This window comes from Podarcis tiliguerta (genome assembly GCF_965153285.1).
Source record: "Podarcis tiliguerta genome assembly, chromosome: 14".
Taxonomy (NCBI): Eukaryota; Metazoa; Chordata; class Lepidosauria; order Squamata; family Lacertidae; genus Podarcis; species Podarcis tiliguerta.
This window is the reverse complement of record NC_139547.1, coordinates 24,654,252-24,674,485: the sequence shown is the minus strand read 5'-3', so window position 1 is coordinate 24,674,485 and position 20,234 is coordinate 24,654,252. Positions and strand designations below refer to the sequence as shown.

Genomic DNA, 20,234 nt, shown 5'->3' with positions numbered 1-20,234 from the left:
TGGGCTGACTGAATTTTCAAACCAGGAATGTATGCATACTTTTCTCCCCTGTTGGCAGAAGTGCTGTGCTACTTTAAATGGCTTAAATAAAAGTGGTTTTTTTTACATTTTTATCTTGTTTGTCGTCTTTCAGGCTTAAAGGTTCTTAATATATTGATCTTTCCTGTCACTGGTTGTGTTGACAAGAACTGTTTGATTACCGAAAGAATTTAATATTTTGTGAAATGATATTTCAAATATTTGCTAACTTTTCAGATTGCTGTCTGTTTTTAGTAGGATCTTATTATTGGTTGGGGCTTTATATTCTGTGTTTTCTGGCTAGGTGCAAAAGGTTGTATCCTCCTAAGGGTTTCATGTCTGCCTAATCTAGGATAAATGGTGGTAGATGTCAGCAAGACATTTTCAGAACAATGCCACTATCTTAGAATGGTACAAATATGTGGAGTCATCTCACCATCACACTATGACCTAGAGTCTCCTATGACAGCTCTAGCGTTGGATAATATACACATATTGAAAAACTGACTCTTTTTCTAAACATTTAATTATAGTTGTATTTCCTTATGGTGTGGTATGTGGGTCTGATTTTCTTGATCATACTTAACAGTGTTTTAAATGAATTGCTGTTTGTACAAATCTGTAATGTTTTGATTCTACCATGTTGGTTAATCAACCCTAGCTAGATAAAGAAGTTAGGTTGAATAATTACCTATGCACACCATTAAAGTTAACCTTATGCATTTTATTGTATTACTGAATACCTATTGCCACTTCATGTCTACCAAGTAACTCAGATCTGGTAGCTTAGTAACTTGATACATAATTTTGGGGTTAGAAGGTCCATTTTCTTTCTGACATACTGCTGTGAATAATCATTAAGGGGAAACTTGATCTAAACTGCCAGATTGCTGTTGAAGATTTTTATTGATGAGTATGATGTTCATGTTTCTGATATTAATGTTGTAAAGATGGCAGTTGCGCAATTACCCATTCTTAATGTGTATTCTGTATGGCTTGCCTAGTGGTGGTTTGGGTTTAGGCAAGACACCTGAGATTCTGACTAGTGTGATTCCTTGGATATTTAATTCTGCTTGAGGTACTACTCAGAATCTCAGGTGGCCACTAACTTTGACCCAAAGGTGTTCATCAATTTGAAGACTTGGAACCTACCTTCAAGATTAGCCTTCTTCCATTGTAGAGAATTCTCAACTAAATAATTCTTCAAATTGCTCACTTGAAATTATGTATTGTGTACTAGCTTTGTTGGGCTGAAATAATGTGGGGAAGTGGCAACAGATTGTTTCTTGTGATGGAACTTGTCATTTGCTTGGACCTTCTGCTCTGTCACTGGAGGATAGACATTTGTCCATCCATGGTACTTTTCAATGGTATAACATGCTTTCCATATGTTTGGGGTTATGAGAAATACCCAATATCCCAACCAGGAAGGGAATGGTCACTGGACAAGCAACTCTTGTGCCACCTTTTCCATAGGAGTTCCAAATAGTTTTGTTAATTGTTGATGTTTGAGACGTAAGCTTTTGTCATTGGAGTGTGGCTGAAATGAAGAGCTCAGGAAATGGGTCATAATACTATGACCATGTTGGAATTATTTTACACCCTCTTGGTAACCAGCAAATTGGAATTCCAGCACAACAATTTTGTCCTTTCCAAATAGAACCACTAGGGTGGCGCTATTGAGTCAAAAGGGCTAATAGATAACTCTTTTTGTGCCCATTGGAATTACTTTTATACAATTAATGGCTTTGGGCTATTTGTGTCTCAGTGCCTATCAGAAATAAGCTACTTGAAGAATTGCTTTAAAAATTACCCTTTGGGGGTATTAGCCTTCCCATGTGAACCACTGGTGCCAACCCACTGGATACCAGTCTTGCTTCCATTCCTTCAAAATGGCTTGCTGCACCACAACTTCCTGTCCAAAGAGGAAGTAATTTTAGCCCAAGGACAGTGATCTAAGGCAATCCTCTCCAACAAAAGCAACCAATAATATCTCTTTTGGCTTGGAAAGGGTGTCTGAACCAGATGGGGTTAAGTTGCCTCCTCCACAGATTGGAGTTGGGTATGAAGATGCCAGTGATGGGGGGTATGCACCCTTGAGGTGGAGGCTCCCCCTCTCTTTTTGGGTGGAAATGAAGGGGTGGGTCTATGGTACATCACCTGAGTTGTGGGGTAAATGTAGAGAGTGTCAATCAAAGGCAGAGCTCAGAGCTGGGAAGAAAGCTCTAGATGGCGGCTGTGCCTTGGAGAGCGCATTGAGCCTCCCTGCTTTTTTCCCCCTCCTCCGCCACTTTTGCGCAACTTTGCCCAACTTTTTGGCTACCTCAGGGGGCTCCTGCGGCCCCTAGCCTCTCGCGGGGACTGTCGTAGGGGGCATCGAGCGTTTTTCGGGCAGAAAAGCAGCTTTTTGGGGCGCTCTCCCTTCGCCTTGTTGGAAAGAAGCAGCCGTGGAGGCAGCCCAGGTCGTTGTTTTTCCTAGCTTGGAAGCCATGGCGTACCTCCATTTTTGTGCGCTCTCTTAATGAGCTTTTTTCTCCGGATCTTTTTTACCCCATCTTTTGGCTCTAATTATCGCCTCTGGCAATTGAACGAATGCAGATCGTTTGGGATTAAACGCCTTATTTTATTGTTTTTCAAAAGAAATCCGGCTTTTTTCTTTCGTTCTCCGTGTTGCCGTTGAGATATATTGGAGCTAATGTTTTCCCACGACCCGAAACTAATATCGGGTTGGACCTGGCGCCGGTGCCTGAATCAGGTAGGTGGGCGATTATTAATTACCATTTTGAAGGTTTTTTGTCCTTTTTGATTACTTTTGATTTTTTTCCCCCTTCGACCGGTTTGAACGACCCTGGAATGACGCAATAAAATACCGAGAATACTTGCTTCCAGGGTTACTTTAGGAAAGTTTGTAGGATGCTCCCCAGGGCTGTGTACCCTCGTGGTATTTTTTTTAAAAAAATGTATAATATTCTCCGTTTTCCCCGTGTTGATCAGCGTTGTGCATTATTGTAACAAATACCATTGCAGCGTCAGGACTTTGTTCTTGGTATTGAAAGCCATAGGCACAGACTGGGACCTTACCTTTCTTTCAACTTTTGACAGTAAATACCTGGGCACAGGACTTCAAAGCAAACACAGCCACCTCTCTACCTTTCCCTTAAATATTTAAGAATAAAAAGATGATGAGAGATACGGATAAAAGCCAAGGAGAGGAGGGTTCAGTCCACAGCAATGCTTCGAGGTATGATCTCTCAACTTTATTATTTTTTTATTAACCTGATTTCATTGTTTACCTTTTGACACCCTTGGGTTACCACCAGGAGAGAAACAAAATATATATTTCAATGCTTTTGATTTTTTTTCCTAAGGAGTGACCTTGAGCTTGCTAATATGCCACACCCTGATTTTCTTTTTTTTTTGGTTGCAATTTCTGGAAGTTGTGGTGTGATTGAAAGGCCCCATGCCATAGTTAAAAGGTAAAGCACCTTTCTACAGATGGAACCTTTTCCTGTATATTATGCAAGTTTTAGCTTCTGAATTTTGTGTTTTTGAGGGGTTTTGTGCTGTGAAAAACGACCTTGCCTATATAGCCACTGCTGCATTGCACCATTTTACATATAAGGGATTTTTTTTCCTTTGAAGAATTTGTGAAGTCTAAACTTTAGTTGAAGGCCAGACAGAAGCCTGATAGTATTGTAAATAAGAAACTACACAAAGTTTTATGAATGAAAAAAAATTCATTTTATAATAAAAACCAGAATGCGTGTGTGTGGTTGACACCCTTTGCTTCATATTCAATTTGGCTTTACAGAACTTTGATACTGTTTTAGGTATTTTAATATATTTTGATACACTTTAACCAGATTTCCCCATTGATAGTAGATTCTTCCATTTAAAAGAGAAATGAACTAAGTGGGACACCTTGGAATCTTGTCTATTTTCTTTTTAACTTGGAGTAAATTTTAATGTTTGGGATTTTTTGTGTATTTTTTTTTGCAGGTGTTGGGATGGCAAGTCTAATAAAAATATTTTTAATTTGGATCTGTCACTTTTTTGCTTAACCCTGTAGCAAGGGAATTCTAGCTGTGTGTCCCTGATAATTCTGATAATAATTTTCTGCAACATATTTACTGACCCTAACTTGTTTTGTTACTTAAAATCCCATTTTCAGCTTTTTTGTGTTTATAATCCTGAAAATAATTTGTGTACCAACCTGTTCCTTGTTGTAAGTGTATGAATGCTATATTGTGATGTTTAGATTTTAATTCAATAGATTATTAGAATTTGAATTAATACCATGTGGTAGAAAAACCCTAGGGGTTGTGGGTGTTTTCCTACAGTATGTTATGCACTAAGAGATTCAAAGTTTAAGCAATGTAAAATATTACAGTGGATGTGGTTATATTTAATTGATGATTCAAACTGAAGGCAGCTGCAATTTTTGATGGGGGTGAAAAAGCCATTTGATTCCCACACCTAGGTACAAGAAAGCATGGATCTCTTTTTAGGAATCCATAATTTTCAACTCTATGAAACTCACAATTCAGACATGCAGTTGTGAAAGTCAAATTGCTGACTTGGTAACAACATTGTTTTTGAAATTAGCTGGTTAATCGGTTAATCCACGTTGATAGAAACCCACTGCATTTTAGTAATAAATAAATGTGATAAACTGAACAAAGGGGTTTAGTATTGTGAGGGGCAGCAAACTAAACCTTTAAAAAGCTGTGAAATGCGAATTGAATTAGAAAATTAGATTAACCACCCCTTTGACATTCCCCCCCCCTTTTTCTTCCCCATGGGTATATTATTTGCATAACCTCCACACATGAACTTTTGCTTTCCTGGTAAGCATTATGTTAACACCTTTTGTATTGAAATAAAGATCCCTATTCTCCCCCCTCCCCTTGCAGTTCTTCAAAGGAAGATATTTACTACTAGCAATACTTTCTCACGGGGACCAATGGAAAAAACAATATTTACTGTAAACAATTCCTCCTTGGAGTTCATTTTCTGAGCTGTTGGTTGTCTCAATGTTGCAGAAGGTGTATCTGTGGGGAAAGTACTTTTAGGAAGGCCACCTCAAAATTGTACACACACATCCTACTTGCAACTTCCTTTCTGTATCTGATTGGGGTGGAGAAACGTGTCATAGATGGTTTACATCAAGGCCTCTCTTGATTGGGAGTTAAGTGATAAGATTGGGGTGCTGGTTGAAGGGTGGGTAAATGTGTATATGAGACAGAGAGATGGGACTAGTCCCATGCTCCTTATATTGTTTTTAGGAGAAAGAAGTGACTTACCTTCCTTTGCTTCCCCCACCATGCAAAAATTGGCTCAAGATTTCTTTTCCCTAAGTGTTTCCTATGCTTTGGTCCACAAGAATACATTGTGCAGAGAACACAATTCCTACTGGGAAATATTTTGAGAACACATTTTGTTCTTGCAGGAAGTTTTGCTTTTTAATACTTGCTCCACAGTTTTGGAATAGGGATTCTATGTGGCTCATGATCTTTAGGGTCACTTGTTGTTCTCTTCTTCTTCAATATGCTATTGGATGGGATAAAAATCCCAAATAATATACAACTCAAGTCCATGTTCTGATGCAGCTTGTCATTGCACAATGGTTGCCTACTATAGTTTCTCTGGTTTTATAACCTTTAATCCTATTCATAATTATAATGTTACACGCTTCTTAGCCTAACAAGTGGATGCTGTGAGTGAACAGTGAATATTCTCATGTGGTTATGGGCAAGTATGTTGAATGAAAAAGCTGTGGTGGCATATTCTGCAACAAAACCTGTTATGGTTTAAGTTGGGTGGAGAACCTGTGGCTTTCCACATGTTGTTGACCTACAATTGCCATCATCCCTGACAATGGGCCACACTGACCGGGCCAAAGGGATTTTTTAGTCCAACGTCTGGAGGACCACAGGTTGCCCACCTTTGGTTTAGGTTATAAATAGCTTGGAACACTTCCAGTCGTTTGGAAAAAAGATTTCGTTCAAAGCCCAAGCTATTAAGAACTTCACACAAGGTTTGTCATGGAACCATATTATTCCCAATATGCTCATGAACCAATTAATTTTAAATTCCCATACCACTGCATGTCAAAATGTTCTGCAATGCTTACAATAAAAACAGAAAATCAAAACACAATGCAATATTTTAAAAAGAATAGAGAAACACACTCCCTCTTAAAACCTGGCTTAAGTCACAGTCCGATGCATGTTATGCGGAACTAAGTCCTGTTGAACACAGTTGGGCGTCTTGTGTTAATGAAAAACACTTTTCAGCGATGACAATGTTTCCTGTTGCTGCCTGAAAGCTAGGGAAGGAAGATACCAGGTTAATCTTCCTGGCAAGGGAATTTGCTAACTGGGGTGCCACCCCCAAGTAGGCTGTTGATTGGGATGGGCCACCAGTGCCTCTCCAGCTGTTGCTGTTCTGTACTTTCCATCATCTTTGATCCTTGGTCATGCTACCGGGCTGCTGTGAGTTGGGAGTCCCAACAGTTTCTGGATGGTCACAGGTTAGTTGCACCTCCTGTAAGATCCTTAGCTACACCATATTTAAGATGGGACCACCTGCAGCAAATCCTACATATATTTGGGAACCCCCTATACATAAGAAGTTCCATGAGGCTGCACAACCTGACCCTAAGCACAAGTTCAACAAGACTTGCTTCCAAGTAAACATAGTTGGGATTGGGCTGTTACTTGGAAGTAAGCTCCGCTGTACCCAATGGAGTCCTGGTAAACAGTACACAGGATTGGGGTATTCAATAACACATGAGAGAAGTCTGCATAACGTTACGATTTCTTACAAATAACTGATTTGAGACTTGTCTTTTGTGCTGTTCGAAATGCATGCTCACATCGCAAATCCTTCAGTATGACATTTATATTTGCCTCCATGCACCACAATCTATAAACTAGTTAAGACTACACAGAGTTAATATAGCATTTTTGTTGCTCCCGCTAATGCTCTCCCTGCAAGCTGGGGGCTTTATTTCCAGAACAATTTCTCATTAAAGCTGTAAGCAGTAACTGTAAGCTGCATCATGCAGATTTCTGTTAACAAGCACATTCAGCTAGTGGCGGCCATTTTATGAAACACCACTCGTATTTAAAATGAGGATTTTTAGCTGGGGACAATGAGCAATGAGGGGGGAGGGGGGAGAGGGAGAGAATTACTGGCGGGGGAGGGGAGGCCTTAATATTTCTTGTGTGAGGCACGAAGCATTTATTTTGGGGGAGAATAAATGGGCTAGGTGGGTCGTAGCAAAATAAGAAAACACTAAGCATTTTACTGCAGGTCTGCTCTGTCACAAAATGGCTGTTCCTTTGTGCCGCATAGCTGACAGACATACTGCATTGCACTGTGTACTCTTTTTTTTTTTTTTTTAGCACAGCAGGAAGTTGCTGGTGGATAGTTCAAAGGCCATCTTGGGCTGGACGAGAGCTCTGGTTGGCTGCCGGCTCACTTGGAAACAGGAGGGTCAACAACGGCAGAGCTCTGTGTCAGCCAGAGCCCTGCCTTCCTGGTGACATCACAGTACTCTCATTTCTCACAGACAGACAGCTTTCTGCCTGCTCCAGCCAACCAGGGCGGATTAGAAAGAAGTCTTTTGCATGCAGCGTGCTCACTTCTTCCGTGGTGCTGGAAAGCAAGAGGCTGAGAGCAATGCAGCGCTTAAAAAGCATGAAGCTTTTTTAAAAAACGAAACAAAAACTTTGTGATGGCAAAATAAAAAAAGGATGTGTGTCTTCATAGCCAGTGGCAACATGACCAATAAACCAGAATATTCTGCTAAAAAACACTGGGTTTTCCCTTGAGTAATCTACTTCCCCTTATGCTCAAACCATTTTTGGAAGAATAGCAAGAGAACGGCTTTTCAGGCAACATTTTTTTTGAGGAACGAGCTTTTTTTCAGGCTAGAGCACACTTCGTCGGCAGTCTCGTCAGATATTGGGGAGAACCCAACAATTTCTCCCTAAGCTGTTTTGCTTTAATGGGTACAGAACGTGTGTATGTTTAACTATGTCTGATCTGGCTGCAGTTTAACAAAGGAGAACACAGTCCTTTATACTGGAAGAAGACTGCTTTTTGGGGCAGCCTCACGCATTAGATCAAATTTAAACAGGGATTTCACAACAGGAAGGTTATGTTAATACCCTATAATCCCCGGCACCTGGCCAGGTGTGGAATAATTCAGGTGAAGCACTTTTACAAACATTTTCTGAAATGTTTCAGATTGAGATTTAATAATGACATAGGTGTCTGCATTCACAGCTGCTGAAAAGCCACGTCACCTATCCTGGAAAGCTCATAGTTTTGGAGATGTTGTTCCCTCAGGTGTTTAGGGAAATGTACTCTATACATTTTACACATATTTCCTCAAAATAGGTGATGTTCCCTTAACAATTCAAGCCAGCTGGTAGTGCTTTGGCAACCTTTGAACTGAAAAGTTTGTGTTTCCTGTACTGTGAACTCTTGCTACTTAATCCCAAACTCTTTTGTTTTGGATCCTGTCTGGTGCTCCATTGAACTTTCTGAATCATTGCAAAACTCACCCTGATCTCTACACCAGAGGTTTACCTTGTGAAGAGTGCCTGTAAAGAACATATTTAATGCAGTTAAAGATGTAAGAGATCTGGAATGTCACAATACTAGTGTTGTGTGTCTTCCGCCTTCCTCTGACTTACCCATTGTTTGAGATGTGAGTCACAGATGGCCTCATTCTTGCTGTTTGCAAGCTAGCAATTGCTGCTAATTAATGTAGAAGCAGCCCAAGTAACTGGATCTGGTTTAATGAAGAGAAGAGGAATGGCCTCATTCTGCATAACTTTAAAGTGCCATTGTCTCTTATGCCAATGAACACAAGTACAGGAAAACAAAAAAGCCCTTGCTCTGTGTACACAAATAACCTGATTGCAGGCTGGCAGATTTTCAACTTGTGTGCCCTGTAACCCTGCCTCAATTTGTAATTGTTCGGTCATCAAAACTGTTCCCACCCCAAAATGGCAGAATATGGATCCGAGTTTTTAATTGCTCTGTGAATTTTCATCCGTCTTGTGGGCACTTCACACATGAAATGGTAAAAGCCAGTGGGTGATATTCAGTAGGTTTGTCTACTCTCAGGACTATTTTGATCTATTGGTACATGTGAACCTTAAATCTGGTAGGCTGCTCGTCTACAAATGATTCATTGCTTTCCAGGCACATTTGCCTAGGCACCTGGGTAGTTTCCATCTTTTTGATGTTTAATTATCTTTAGCAGACCATGCCCACAGTGGCTCACAATAAATATTTTTTTAAGAATCAACAATTAATCACCAGGCATGCTGACAGCTTCAAATAGGACAGAGTCAAAAATACTACAGTGACTAGAGAGAAAAAGCAAATTTCAAAGGGGATTTGCATCGTGACTCTAGTCCATGAAAGCTTGTGCCACAATAAATATGTTAAGCCTTTAAGATGCCACTTTTAAGGTTTTAATGAAGTGCAAATGCAAGATCAAAAACAGCAGCAAAAACAAAAAGACTAGCTAGCCAAACTCTCAATTCCAGTGCTGGTATTGCTGAACTCCAGGGGAGCACAGAAGAGTTCAGTCTGAATGCAGGTAAGATATTGTCAATTTGGAGGGAAGATAGGCTGTATGCCCGAGTCCCTTCTAATCCCTGGATCCAGCAAGGGTTAAAATTTAAGCAAGGATTAATATGTTGGAATAGCCAGGCCAGCTTCTTTGTAATGGCTCCCTAAGTATGGGTCATTAAGGTAACAAAGGAAGTGGCTCTGTGCCAGAGGCAAAATAGGTGCCTCCCCTCAACTGGCTGGTAGTTAGAAATACAAAGTCCAGAGTAGAAGCTAGAAGGAGGAGGCAGGCTGAAGTCTGAGAGACATGCTTGATTTCTGCTTGAATCCAACTCTCTGGCTATGGGAGAAGCAAGACCACTTTGGGGTGTTAATGCTTTCAGCACCTCTAGCATAGGCTTAGGTTGTATATGTGTGTAAATAAACCATATATCTTAAATCAGGCATAGGTAAACTCGGCTCACCAGATGTTTTGGGACTATTAACTCCCATCATCCCTAGCTAATGACCAGTGGTCAGGGATGATGGAAATTGTAGTCTCAAAACATCTGGAGGGCCGAGTTTGCCTATGTCTGTCCTATATAAACCACAGTCTCCTCTGTTCCTCATTCTGAGGAAACTGAACCCAAGGTAAAGGTACCCCTGCCCGTACGGGCCAGTCTTGCCAGACTCTAGGGTTGTGCGCTCATCTCCCTCTATAGGCCGGGAGCCAGCGCTGTCCACAGACACTTCCGGATCACGTGGCCAGCGTGACAAGCTGCATCTGGCGAGCCAGTGCAGCACACGGAACGCCGTTTACCTTCCCGCTGGTAAGCGGTCCCTATTTATCTACTTGCACCCGGAGGTGCTTTCGAACTGCTAGGTTGGCAGGCGCTGGGACCGAATGACGGGAGCGCACCCCGCCGCGGGGATTCGAACCTCCGACCATGTGATCGGCAAGTCCTAGGTGCTGAGCTTTTACCCACAGCGCCACCCGCGTCCCTGAACCCTGGGTAGGCACCTGAAATCACCCACTACTCAGAGATTGGGGTGGCATGCAGCAATACATTGGGTATGGGTACCAAGCTAGCTTGTTTTCACTTCAGGGAGACCCTTGTGGCATCTGCAAAGCGGGCAGCCTGGGAACATAGGGAGCTGCTCTATGCTGACTTTGGTTCCTCTAGTTTAGTATTGTTCACTCTGATCATAGGGCATAGAATGATTGGTAGCAGCTATCTGGCATTCCAGGTTGCGGTCTCTCCCAGCCCTATCTGGCGATGCTGGGAATTGAATCTGGGACCTTCTGCATTCAGAGCAGGTGTTCTACCGCTGAGCTACAACCCTTTCCCAGGTTTATGGGCAATGGTTTAGGGTTAGGCTTAATTCTACAGCGAACCTAGTGATGTGGGTTTAATGGAAAATTATGAATTGGAAAATTGCCCTATGCAGATTAGTCTAATTTGATTAGGCTACGTTGCGTCGGGAATTTTCCAGCTTATATTGGAAACATTTTTGATTCTTCAGAAAGTGATCCAATGTAGCAGGTTTATTTGTGTTTGGCAAAACTTTCAAGTTTGTTTAATGTTGTATTTGCAATCACTGTGCATTTATTGTTGCTAGAAAAATACTTGCACCACATGCATGAAAACAGGAAGCAACCAATGAAAATGGCAAAAAAGGCAGATCTGTCTCAAGGATGCAGAATAGCAATGCTTTTTATTAGCGGACATTCATAAAAAGTGTTACTCTTCAGCTTCTTTGAGATTGATTTGCCTTTTTTGTCACTAATTAACTTGTGAAATGATCCCCCCCCCACGTATTCCATACTATCTGACCCTGCTTCCAGTAGAAGTGCTTGATTGTGGGCTGTGACCCACACCAGTGTTGCTTCCTAAAGGTGGTGTGAGGTGTGTGTGTGTGTGTGTGTGTGTGTGTGTGTAGAGATGGCTCACAATTTCAGAAATTATGCTTAACCCTACTCAATTTGGTTTCCCTTCCTGTTCAAGAAGACAAGAGTTTGCAAGATTCTTGTGAGGAGTTGTGGTTTGCGGGTAGGTCAGAGTCTTAACAGAGCCAGTGATGCCACAGACCAAAAACCTGAAGAAGTGATACAACTTCTTTAATTAGAATTATAGTTGCTCAAGATTCTGGCCGTGAGTTTCTGCAGTCATTGAAAGCAAGATGATGATGATATTTATTTATTTATTTATTTAGCTGAATTTCCTTGGTTTGGGTTCGAAGAACACAAAGTTCTACCAAGTTAACATTTTCCATGAATTTGTGTGTGTGTAACTTTGAGCCTGGGTTTTATCCACCTTCAACGTGCGTTCAAAGCAAATTTTCACCCTCAAAGAATTCTGGGCAATGTAGTTCACCCCTCACAGAGTTACGATTCCTAGCAGCCCTTAAACAAACCACGGTACCCAGAATTATTTGAGGAAAAGAGTGTGTTTTTAAAATGTCGTGTGTACCCAATTTATGTCACACCCAGAAATCAGTTTCATTCAGTTACGTTATACTCAAAAATAGGCCCACTGAAATTAATGGGCCTAAGTTAATAATGTCCGTTAATTTCAATTGGATGCAACCCTGTATCTCCCCCTCCCCATGCTTATGCCTGAAAAAAGTATTGTGTAACTTGAAAGTAAGCTCTCATCTGTTGGGGTGCTCCCCACCCCCCATCACATTGCTGGGACAATTACTTCATCTTTTGAGTCTAAAGTAGCCTTTGGTTTTTCCTCTCTCTTTCGTGAGTGTGAACTGGGAAGAGGCTTCCTATAGAACTTGTCAGAGATGCTCTTTAATCATGGGTGGTGGTGATGGGCCATTATGCTTGATCTCTTTCTTTGCTGCACTTTTTGTTCACTCAGTAAAACATCCGTATCCCTGGCAACCTATTATTCCCTGACGGAGGCCACATTCACAGGGTTAAATCCAAGCAACTCCCCCTCTGGATGTTGAAACTCCAGATGTCACAGAACAACGGAAATCTTGTGGCCTTGCAGCAAAAGCAGCCTATGGGGGCGTATGCTCGGGAGTCAGGCCCCTCCAGTTTGCATTCAGTGGCTGTCTGGGAACGGGCCTGTGTGATGTATTAGGAAACTGAAAAAGAGGGTGAATATGAGGATCCTAGAGGGTTTTTTGGGGTGGGCGGGCACAAAGAGGAAAACAGTTATGAGAAAGTTTCCTAAAAGCAATGCAAACCATGAGAAAAAGAGTGCTGTGACAGTGTGTCGCATGGGGAAGAAAAGGAACTTCCTGAAAGGTTATGCCATAGTAAGTTTTTTAGTCTTCAGGGTTCCGCAAGAATCTCTTGTTTTTGCTGCATGACGCTAAGGCCACATTCATACATTTAAAGCACTGTGATACTGCTTTGAGCAGCTTTTCCCGGGGTACTCTGGGAATCACAGCTCTCTGATTTACACCCTTCATGATACACAATTTCCAGAATTCCTTGGGGGAACCCATGGCTGTTTAAAGTCGCGTCATGGTGCTTTAAACGTATGGAGTGAATGTGCCCTTGCTCTGCTGATAGGACTGGACTAGATGGGGGCAATATGGCAAAGGAAGGGTCTTTTGAAGAAGCCAGGTTTCAACTCTTTGGAAGCACATCTCACTGGAAGGGATAAGGAATAAGATGGCCATTTTGAGAGAGCCTTCAGGTGTCCTCGGAGGAGAGAAGGGCCATTATCACTGTCCTCTGCAGATATCAGCTTAGGAGGAGGTCGATTCACACAATACAGGAACCAGGCCTTGAGCTTTGTGGCACCTGACCTTTGGAAATCCCCTCAGGTTCATTATCAGACAGAAGCTGTATCTGTTACCTTTTCTGCACCTTCTGAAGGCAAACCTTTTAAGTCAGGGGTCAGCAACCTTTTTCAGCTGTGGGCCCGTCCACCGTCCCCTCAAACCATGTGGTGGGCTGGACTATATTTTGGAAAAAAATATGAATAAATTCCTATGCCCCACAAATAACCCAGAGATGCATTTTAAATAAAAGCACACATTCTACTCATGTAAAAACACCAGGCAGGCCCCACAAATACCCCAGAGATGCATTTTAAATAAAAGCACACATTCTACTTATGTAAAAACACCAGGAAGGCCCCACAAATAACCCAGAGATGCATTTTAAATAAATGCGCACATTCTACTCATGTAAAAACATGCTGATTCCCAGACCGTCCGTGGGCCGGATTGAGAAGGCGATTGGGCCGCATCCGGCCCACGGGCCTTAGGATGCCTACCCCTGTTTTAAGTGGAGATGTTTATCCCAATCTATATCAGCTTTGGAATTGTCATTAGTACGTTTTATGTTTTTGTTTCGTCAGTTATGGATCTGCAGCCCTGGGCTCCTTAATAATAATGATGATGATGATGATAATAATCATAATCATAATCCTCATCATTCAAGCTGGCTGAGGCCAATGAGTGTTGGAGTCAAACAAAATCTGGAGGGCACCACTTTGGCTACCCTACCAACCAAAGTTTGAGTTTAGTACTGTAGTGCATTTTCAGATGAGTATACATAAACAGAGCAACTTTATTGTGGATGAAATTGCTCGAGAGACGTGTTTATGAAACGCACTCAAAGATCAGGCATGCGCCCCACCGCTTTTAAGTTTGTTAATAGCAGCTTCCTGCAGTTCAAGGGGAAAACCCCTTTTCTACCAAAAGATGCATCACAGAACTGGGTGTGTGGCTAATTTTGCAGGTCCTTTGACTGCTCGGTATGTGGTTTGTGTTAGGAAGCTGAAAACCCTTTAGATTTCTCTGGGGAGGAAAAGTAGCTTCATTGTCCCATTTAAATCTTGCCTGTGGCTCTTGTGTTTGGCAGAGGCTGAGCCTTTTCAAATGCTGTCTATTTTCCTGTATTTACTTTAAAAACCGTGTTGGTCCTTAAGAAAAATTCTAAAACATTTATTAGTGCAATATCTTTATTAGATCAACCAAATGATCACAAAATACTCAAAATATTTGCAGACTATTTTTGTGACATTTTTGGTTGATCTAATAAAGGTATTGCCCTAATAACTATTTTGGCTTATTTTGTTGTTGTTGTTTAGTCGTTCAGTCGTGTCCGACTCTTCGTGACTCCATGGACCAGAGCACTCCAGGCACTCCTGTCTTCCACTGCTTATTTAGGGTTGCCCTATTTCAAAAAGTAAAAACCAGGGCATCCTGAAAGTTGTTGAAAACCCCCCAAAATTTGGAAACCCCCCAAAATTTTGTAGCACCACCTTTCGGAAATTCCCCCGGACGTCAATTCCACCTTTGAAGTCCTAGTAATGTGCGGGAAAATCCAGCCCTATCCAACCCTAGATTATTTATTTTAGGTAGCCCATTGAGATACTGATCTACCACAAAATAGTCCATGTATATTCTAATTACGTTTACCCCACTTCTCCCTAACACGGGTTGCCACCGACCCAGAAGGACACACTCTGGTCTGCTCTTATGCCTTTAGTATCAGATTGATTTCTAGAAATTGGGAAATGGGGATATTAATCTCTGTGCCTGCAAAACTCCTGGTAATTCTTACAGATCAGTTCACAGCTAGGAGAGTGCCAGCTGAAACTTTGGTTACTCTACTTTTGGCTTGGCAGCATCAACTGATCTCTGAGCTAGCATTCCCAGACCCTCTTCAGCAGAGGCATAGCTAGGGGAGGCAGGGGGCACTGGGTGCCACACCGCGGAGGGTGACATTTACTGCTGGACCTGCAGCACACCTGAGCCGCACATTTTTCCTGGGATTGATGTGGTGGCTCGGGTGGCGTGGGGCTTACGTCTGCCCACTGCCTTCCTGCAGGCTCCACGCTGCTTGAAAAAGCAATACAGGGCGCTGGTGCGGAATGTGGTTCAGGCACTGGGATTCTGGTGCGCCCTCCCCTGTCCCAATTTGGAACGTCACAAATGTACTGAAGAAAAATAATCGCCAGAAAAGTGCCTCTAGGCACATGCAGAGTGCATTTCCCTCGCACTTCAGCAACCACAGCTTCCTGCATTGCAGCTAGGATTAAGAAGAAAGGCCTGAGGATGAAATTCAAGCTCCAGGGTGCTCTATGTGACCCTCAGAACTTTCACCAGGCGGCACCCAGCACCGGCCTGTTTTTTTCACACTCTTGGTGACTGCTTCTGTGGTTGGAAAATGTGTTTGACCTCTGATAATGCCTCTTGCTTGTCTGGATTGAAGACAAAGAGGGATGTCTTTGTGTAGAAACCAGCCTCTGCCCAACCCACCACTGGCATGTGGCCCCTGAAAGGTTGCCCAAAAGGTAATATGGCCCTCGGGCTGAAAACAGTTGTCCCACTCCTGTTGTAGGTAAACAAACAACGACTGGGTGAAAAACGCCCTTGTGAAACGGAAGTTGTGTTTTGATGGGCTTTTAAGGTGTGGCATAGCTAATGTGGTGACCTTCAGATGCTGCAGGACTTGAGTGTCCATCATCCCTGGCAACGGGCCATGCTGCCCAGGGTTGGTGGAAGATGGAGTCCTATAGTAGCTGGACAAGGAAGTCCAATAGCAGGCCGGGATCATTCAGTGTGCACCTTAAAGGGTTACTTCTGTTAATTTGTCAACTAGCCAAGGGGTGGCAGCAGAGGTGTTGCTTAGCAACCAGGTAGAGTTGCATGATCTTCACTGTGCCCTGATTGGTTGGATAGTTCTGAAGGGAGTTTTACCTCTGTACATTTGGTTGAGTACTTTCCTTCTATGTAAAATACCTGAACTAAGAAAGAAAACCTCTTATTCCTTTCTCCTCGGATTGTACTGTTTTGTTCGTTTTCCTCAGTTATCAGGTTTTCTTCTCTATTTAAGTGCTAACATTCTGGAGCTCACTGCATGAGCTGCCCCTGACCTAGTTTTATTTACTGCCAGTTTTGATATGTAACATCCTTTAGCCTTGCTGCCTGCGTCCATGACTCCCGCTCCTGTTTCATCCTCACAGCAACCCTGTGAAATAGGTTAGATGTATGTGTTACCCAGGGATCTTTATGGAGAGTTTGAACACGGCTCGCTTTGCTCCTTGTTCCAAGACTCAACTGCTCAACCACAATGCTTCTTTTACTCTTTCCCTCCGAAGACCCCAAGACTTCATGTCAAACTCAGCAGCCTTACATATGGAGAGCTTGGGGGACCTGGGGTAGCTCATTGGAAAGAGCACGGGACTTTTAATCTCAGAGTCTTGGGTGCAAGCCCCACCTTGGGCAAAAAGATTCCTGCGTTACAGAGGGTTGGACTAGATGACCCCTGTGGTCCCTTCCAACTACAATTCTATGATTCTGTGTCTCAACTGAATCAGTCAAAACGCTGAGGATTAAGCAACTAAACATGGGGGCGACTCCCCTGGTTAGTTCAGAACACTTGATGATCACAATAAAGGAATCAAGGGCAATTGGCAGGCCCCCAGCAGGCCCCAGCCCACTGGCCGGTGTGCTGGGCGATCTCCAGTCCTTGGATCAGCATGAAACTACTAGCTTCAGAAGCCTTCAGAAGCTGGGCACGCACACTCAGCAGAGTAAATAACGCTGCGCAACAGAAGTGGCAGGGAGAGGCTGTGTTCAGCGTATTTACACGCAGTTTATTCAGCATACATCAGGACGAAAGGAAAAACATGTCTTCTCCCCTTCATGTCCAAAGCAAGCAGCATAAGCAGAAGTTCCCACCAAGCTCTGCTGGAGTGTAAACAGGCATGTGACACACAACAATCATGCTTGTACTTAAGGTGGAATGGAATATTCTAACAGGAGGGCTTAGGAACATATATTTGTTGCAGTTTGAATACCCCCTTCTCTAGTTCCCCCAAAGAGGTAACAGAGAGAAGGGACATACTTCACTGATAGAGCAGCTGCTCTGCGTGCCGAAGCCCATGCTCAGTGCCTGGAACACCCTCTTGCCTGAAACCCTAGAGAGCTGCTGCCAGTCTGTGTGGGCAATATTGATGGGCCAATGATCTGACTTGGTATAAGGCAGCTTTCTCTGTCTAGGAAAGGGCTGCAGTTCACTGGTGGGGCATCTGCTCTGAGTGCAGAAAGTTGCAGGTCCAATTCTAGCATCTCCAGGTAGACTAGGAAAAACTCCCACCCACCCACCCTCTCTGTTTAAACAGCTGGAGACAGGACTCCTGGCACCCTGAAGAGCCTCTGTTGGTCAGTGTAGACAACCCTGAGCTAGATGGACAAAGTATGAGGCAGCTTCCTTGTTCCATGCTCTGAAACAGGCAGTGAATACGTAGCTGCTGTCTAGTTCAGCAACCAGTGTGATGCAGGCAGTTGTCCGAATCCTCTGCACATTTTTCTGGAGACTACCCTCTTCTTAAATTTGCCTTCTGTCCTCTCAAGTGTTTTTCAAAGGCCCTTCTGTTTAATTGTGCTTTTCACAACACGCTTCTTCCCTTTGGGTTATCAGTGAAGAAAACAACGCAGGGAGATCTATAAGATGGTGGAGAGAGGAGCAGAGAATATTTTAAAATGGCTTCTGGCTCTCTGCCTCTGGAGCTGTTTGTTTCTGTTCTCCCCGCCACCTCTCTGCCTGAGTACCTCTATATTGCCCTCTGCCAGCTTCCCAAAGAAATGCATTTTGTGTTTTTGACCTTTTCCCTCTCATATTAAAAGAATTCAACTTTTATTTTTTAAATATTGTATTAAACCTTGCTGGAATAACATTCCAACCTCTGTGCCAGATATCAGTTTAAAGCCATTTCGTATTTTTTGCCTCAAATCTTTGGATTTGAAGTATTTCTTAGTTTATAACCTCCCCCTCCCCCTTTCTTAAAAAAAAAAACACAAATGCAGTTGGCAGTGGTTCTTGAACTTACTTTCTCTTTGGGCCACACTTTCAGGAGAAAAAAATTGCTTGCACCACAACAAATTTTTATTGATGAGAAATACATTGGAAAGAAATAACTCATAGCAGTGTTGGGTTTTGAAAAGATATCTATCTGTATTCTGCAAATAAAAACTATATTTTGATGCTATACTATCATGTACCCACTTTAGCAAAACAAAAACAAAACAAGGCCACCTAGAGCAGTTCAGGCTTACAATCTAAAACCGCCTTTCCCATGGAAAACGAGCGAGGTCCCAACCAAAGAAGAATGGCAACTTAAACTGATGCAATATGCGCAGCTTGCGGACCTAACTCATAGAATAAGAGAACAAGAAGAAACTATGTTTAAAGAAGATTGGGAAATGTTTATTGAATATATGGGGGGAAATTGTGTACATTGGAAAATGTTGGCAACATTAAGATAAATTCAACAGTGTAAATAAGTTTTGATGGATGTAGTAATGGAATACTGAATGGTTTAGTTTATATAAAATATGCAGGGATTTATGTTACGCAAAATGAACCATGGAAAGAGAAGAAGGGAAGGCATTGATATTTTATGGTAGTCCAACAGCATCTGAAGCGCACTAGGTGACTCAGAATAATATAGTGGTACCTCGGGTTAAGTATTTAATTCGTTCCGGAGGTCCGTTCTTAACCTGAAACTGTTCTTAACCTGAAGCACCACTTTAGCTAATGGAGCCTCCTGCTGCCGCCGCGCCACCAGAGCACGATTTCTGTTCTCATCCTGAAGCAAAGTTCTTAACCTGAGGTACTATTTCTGGGTTAGAGGAGTCTGTAACCTGAAGCATATGTAGCCCGAGGTACCACTGTAACAACAATAACTTTATTATTTGTACCCTGCCCATATGACCACTCTGGGCAGCTTTAACAGATCATAAGTGTGTGAACTTGCAAGATGGTTGACAATGATGGAACCCTCTCTTCTTTCTCCACAAGTCACTCAGCATCAGAAGAGGCCTCGGGATCTGACTCGGCCAGCCAATCTGACAGCGAGCAAGGAAGCGACCATGGGAGCGAATCCAACAGCAGCTCGGAGAGTTCCGAAAGCCAGTCTGAATCCGAAAGCGGCTCGACGGGCTCAAAATCTCAGCAGACGCCTCTGGAAGCCAAGGAGAAACCAACATCCAAGAAAGAAAGGCTAGCCGATGTCAAAAAAGTACGTTGTTGCCTTGCTGGTGGGTATGCCTAACTCAGCTGAGTGGCCTTTGGTGGAGGTGGCAAAGCACAGCCTGGTCTCCTGCCATCTACTACAAGGTCTTCTGTTTCTGGGGTTTCAGGTTTTGGTTTGATATCCTGATATTCATCTGCCTTTGCCAACCTGCTGGCTGTGGCTGATGGGAGTTGTAGTCCAAAAGGTCTGGAGGGCAATGACTTGGCAAAGCCTGAATTGTGTACCCTTCTGGATTCTTTTGTGTGTCGTTGGAATTTGGCTGAGTTGCCTCTTCGGTACTTTGAACCGCTGAAGGAAATTCTGAAAAGAAGGGACAGTTTGATTGGAAGGTTTGCAAAGAGCTAGTCACGATGCATTAAAATAAAATAAAAAAGTGGTAGGGAAAAGACATAGAATGAGGAATGTATTAAAGGTCTGCAGAATTTGAAATAATTTGTAGGAAATTCTATCTTGCAAAATCCACACACTCCATGCTATTCCTACTTTTGTTAGATAAGAAGTTAAGGGTTTCTCTGCTGGATCAGGCTAAAGGCCTATCTAATCCAGCATCCTCTTCTGACAGCAGCCAAGCATTTGCCACTATTGGAAGCCACAAGCCATCCTTGAGTGCCGGCATTG

General features: G+C 42.7%; 1 protein-coding gene across 5 annotated transcripts in view; it reads left to right on the top strand.

The window, feature by feature from the left end:
• The first annotated feature begins 1,980 nt into the window (after nucleotides 1–1,980).
• The window catches only part of CHD2 (chromodomain helicase DNA binding protein 2), a 66,883-nt gene continuing 48,629 nt past the window's right edge, over nucleotides 1,981–20,234 (top strand). For 2 of the 5 annotated variants that reach the window (XM_083411783.1, XM_083411784.1), the window contains exons 1-3: nucleotides 2,038–2,773; nucleotides 3,121–3,259; nucleotides 19,382–19,601. Coding sequence is in view for 3 of the 5 variants with exons in the window: in XM_083411781.1 (XP_083267907.1) it covers nucleotides 3,198–3,259; nucleotides 19,382–19,601 (282 nt within the window). In the remaining 2 variants the exon portion in view is untranslated. Of the gene's footprint in view, nucleotides 2,774–3,120; nucleotides 3,260–19,381; nucleotides 19,602–20,234 lie in introns of all 5 variants that reach the window. The other 3 variants (XM_083411781.1, XM_083411780.1, XM_083411782.1) reach the window with 3 other exon arrangements.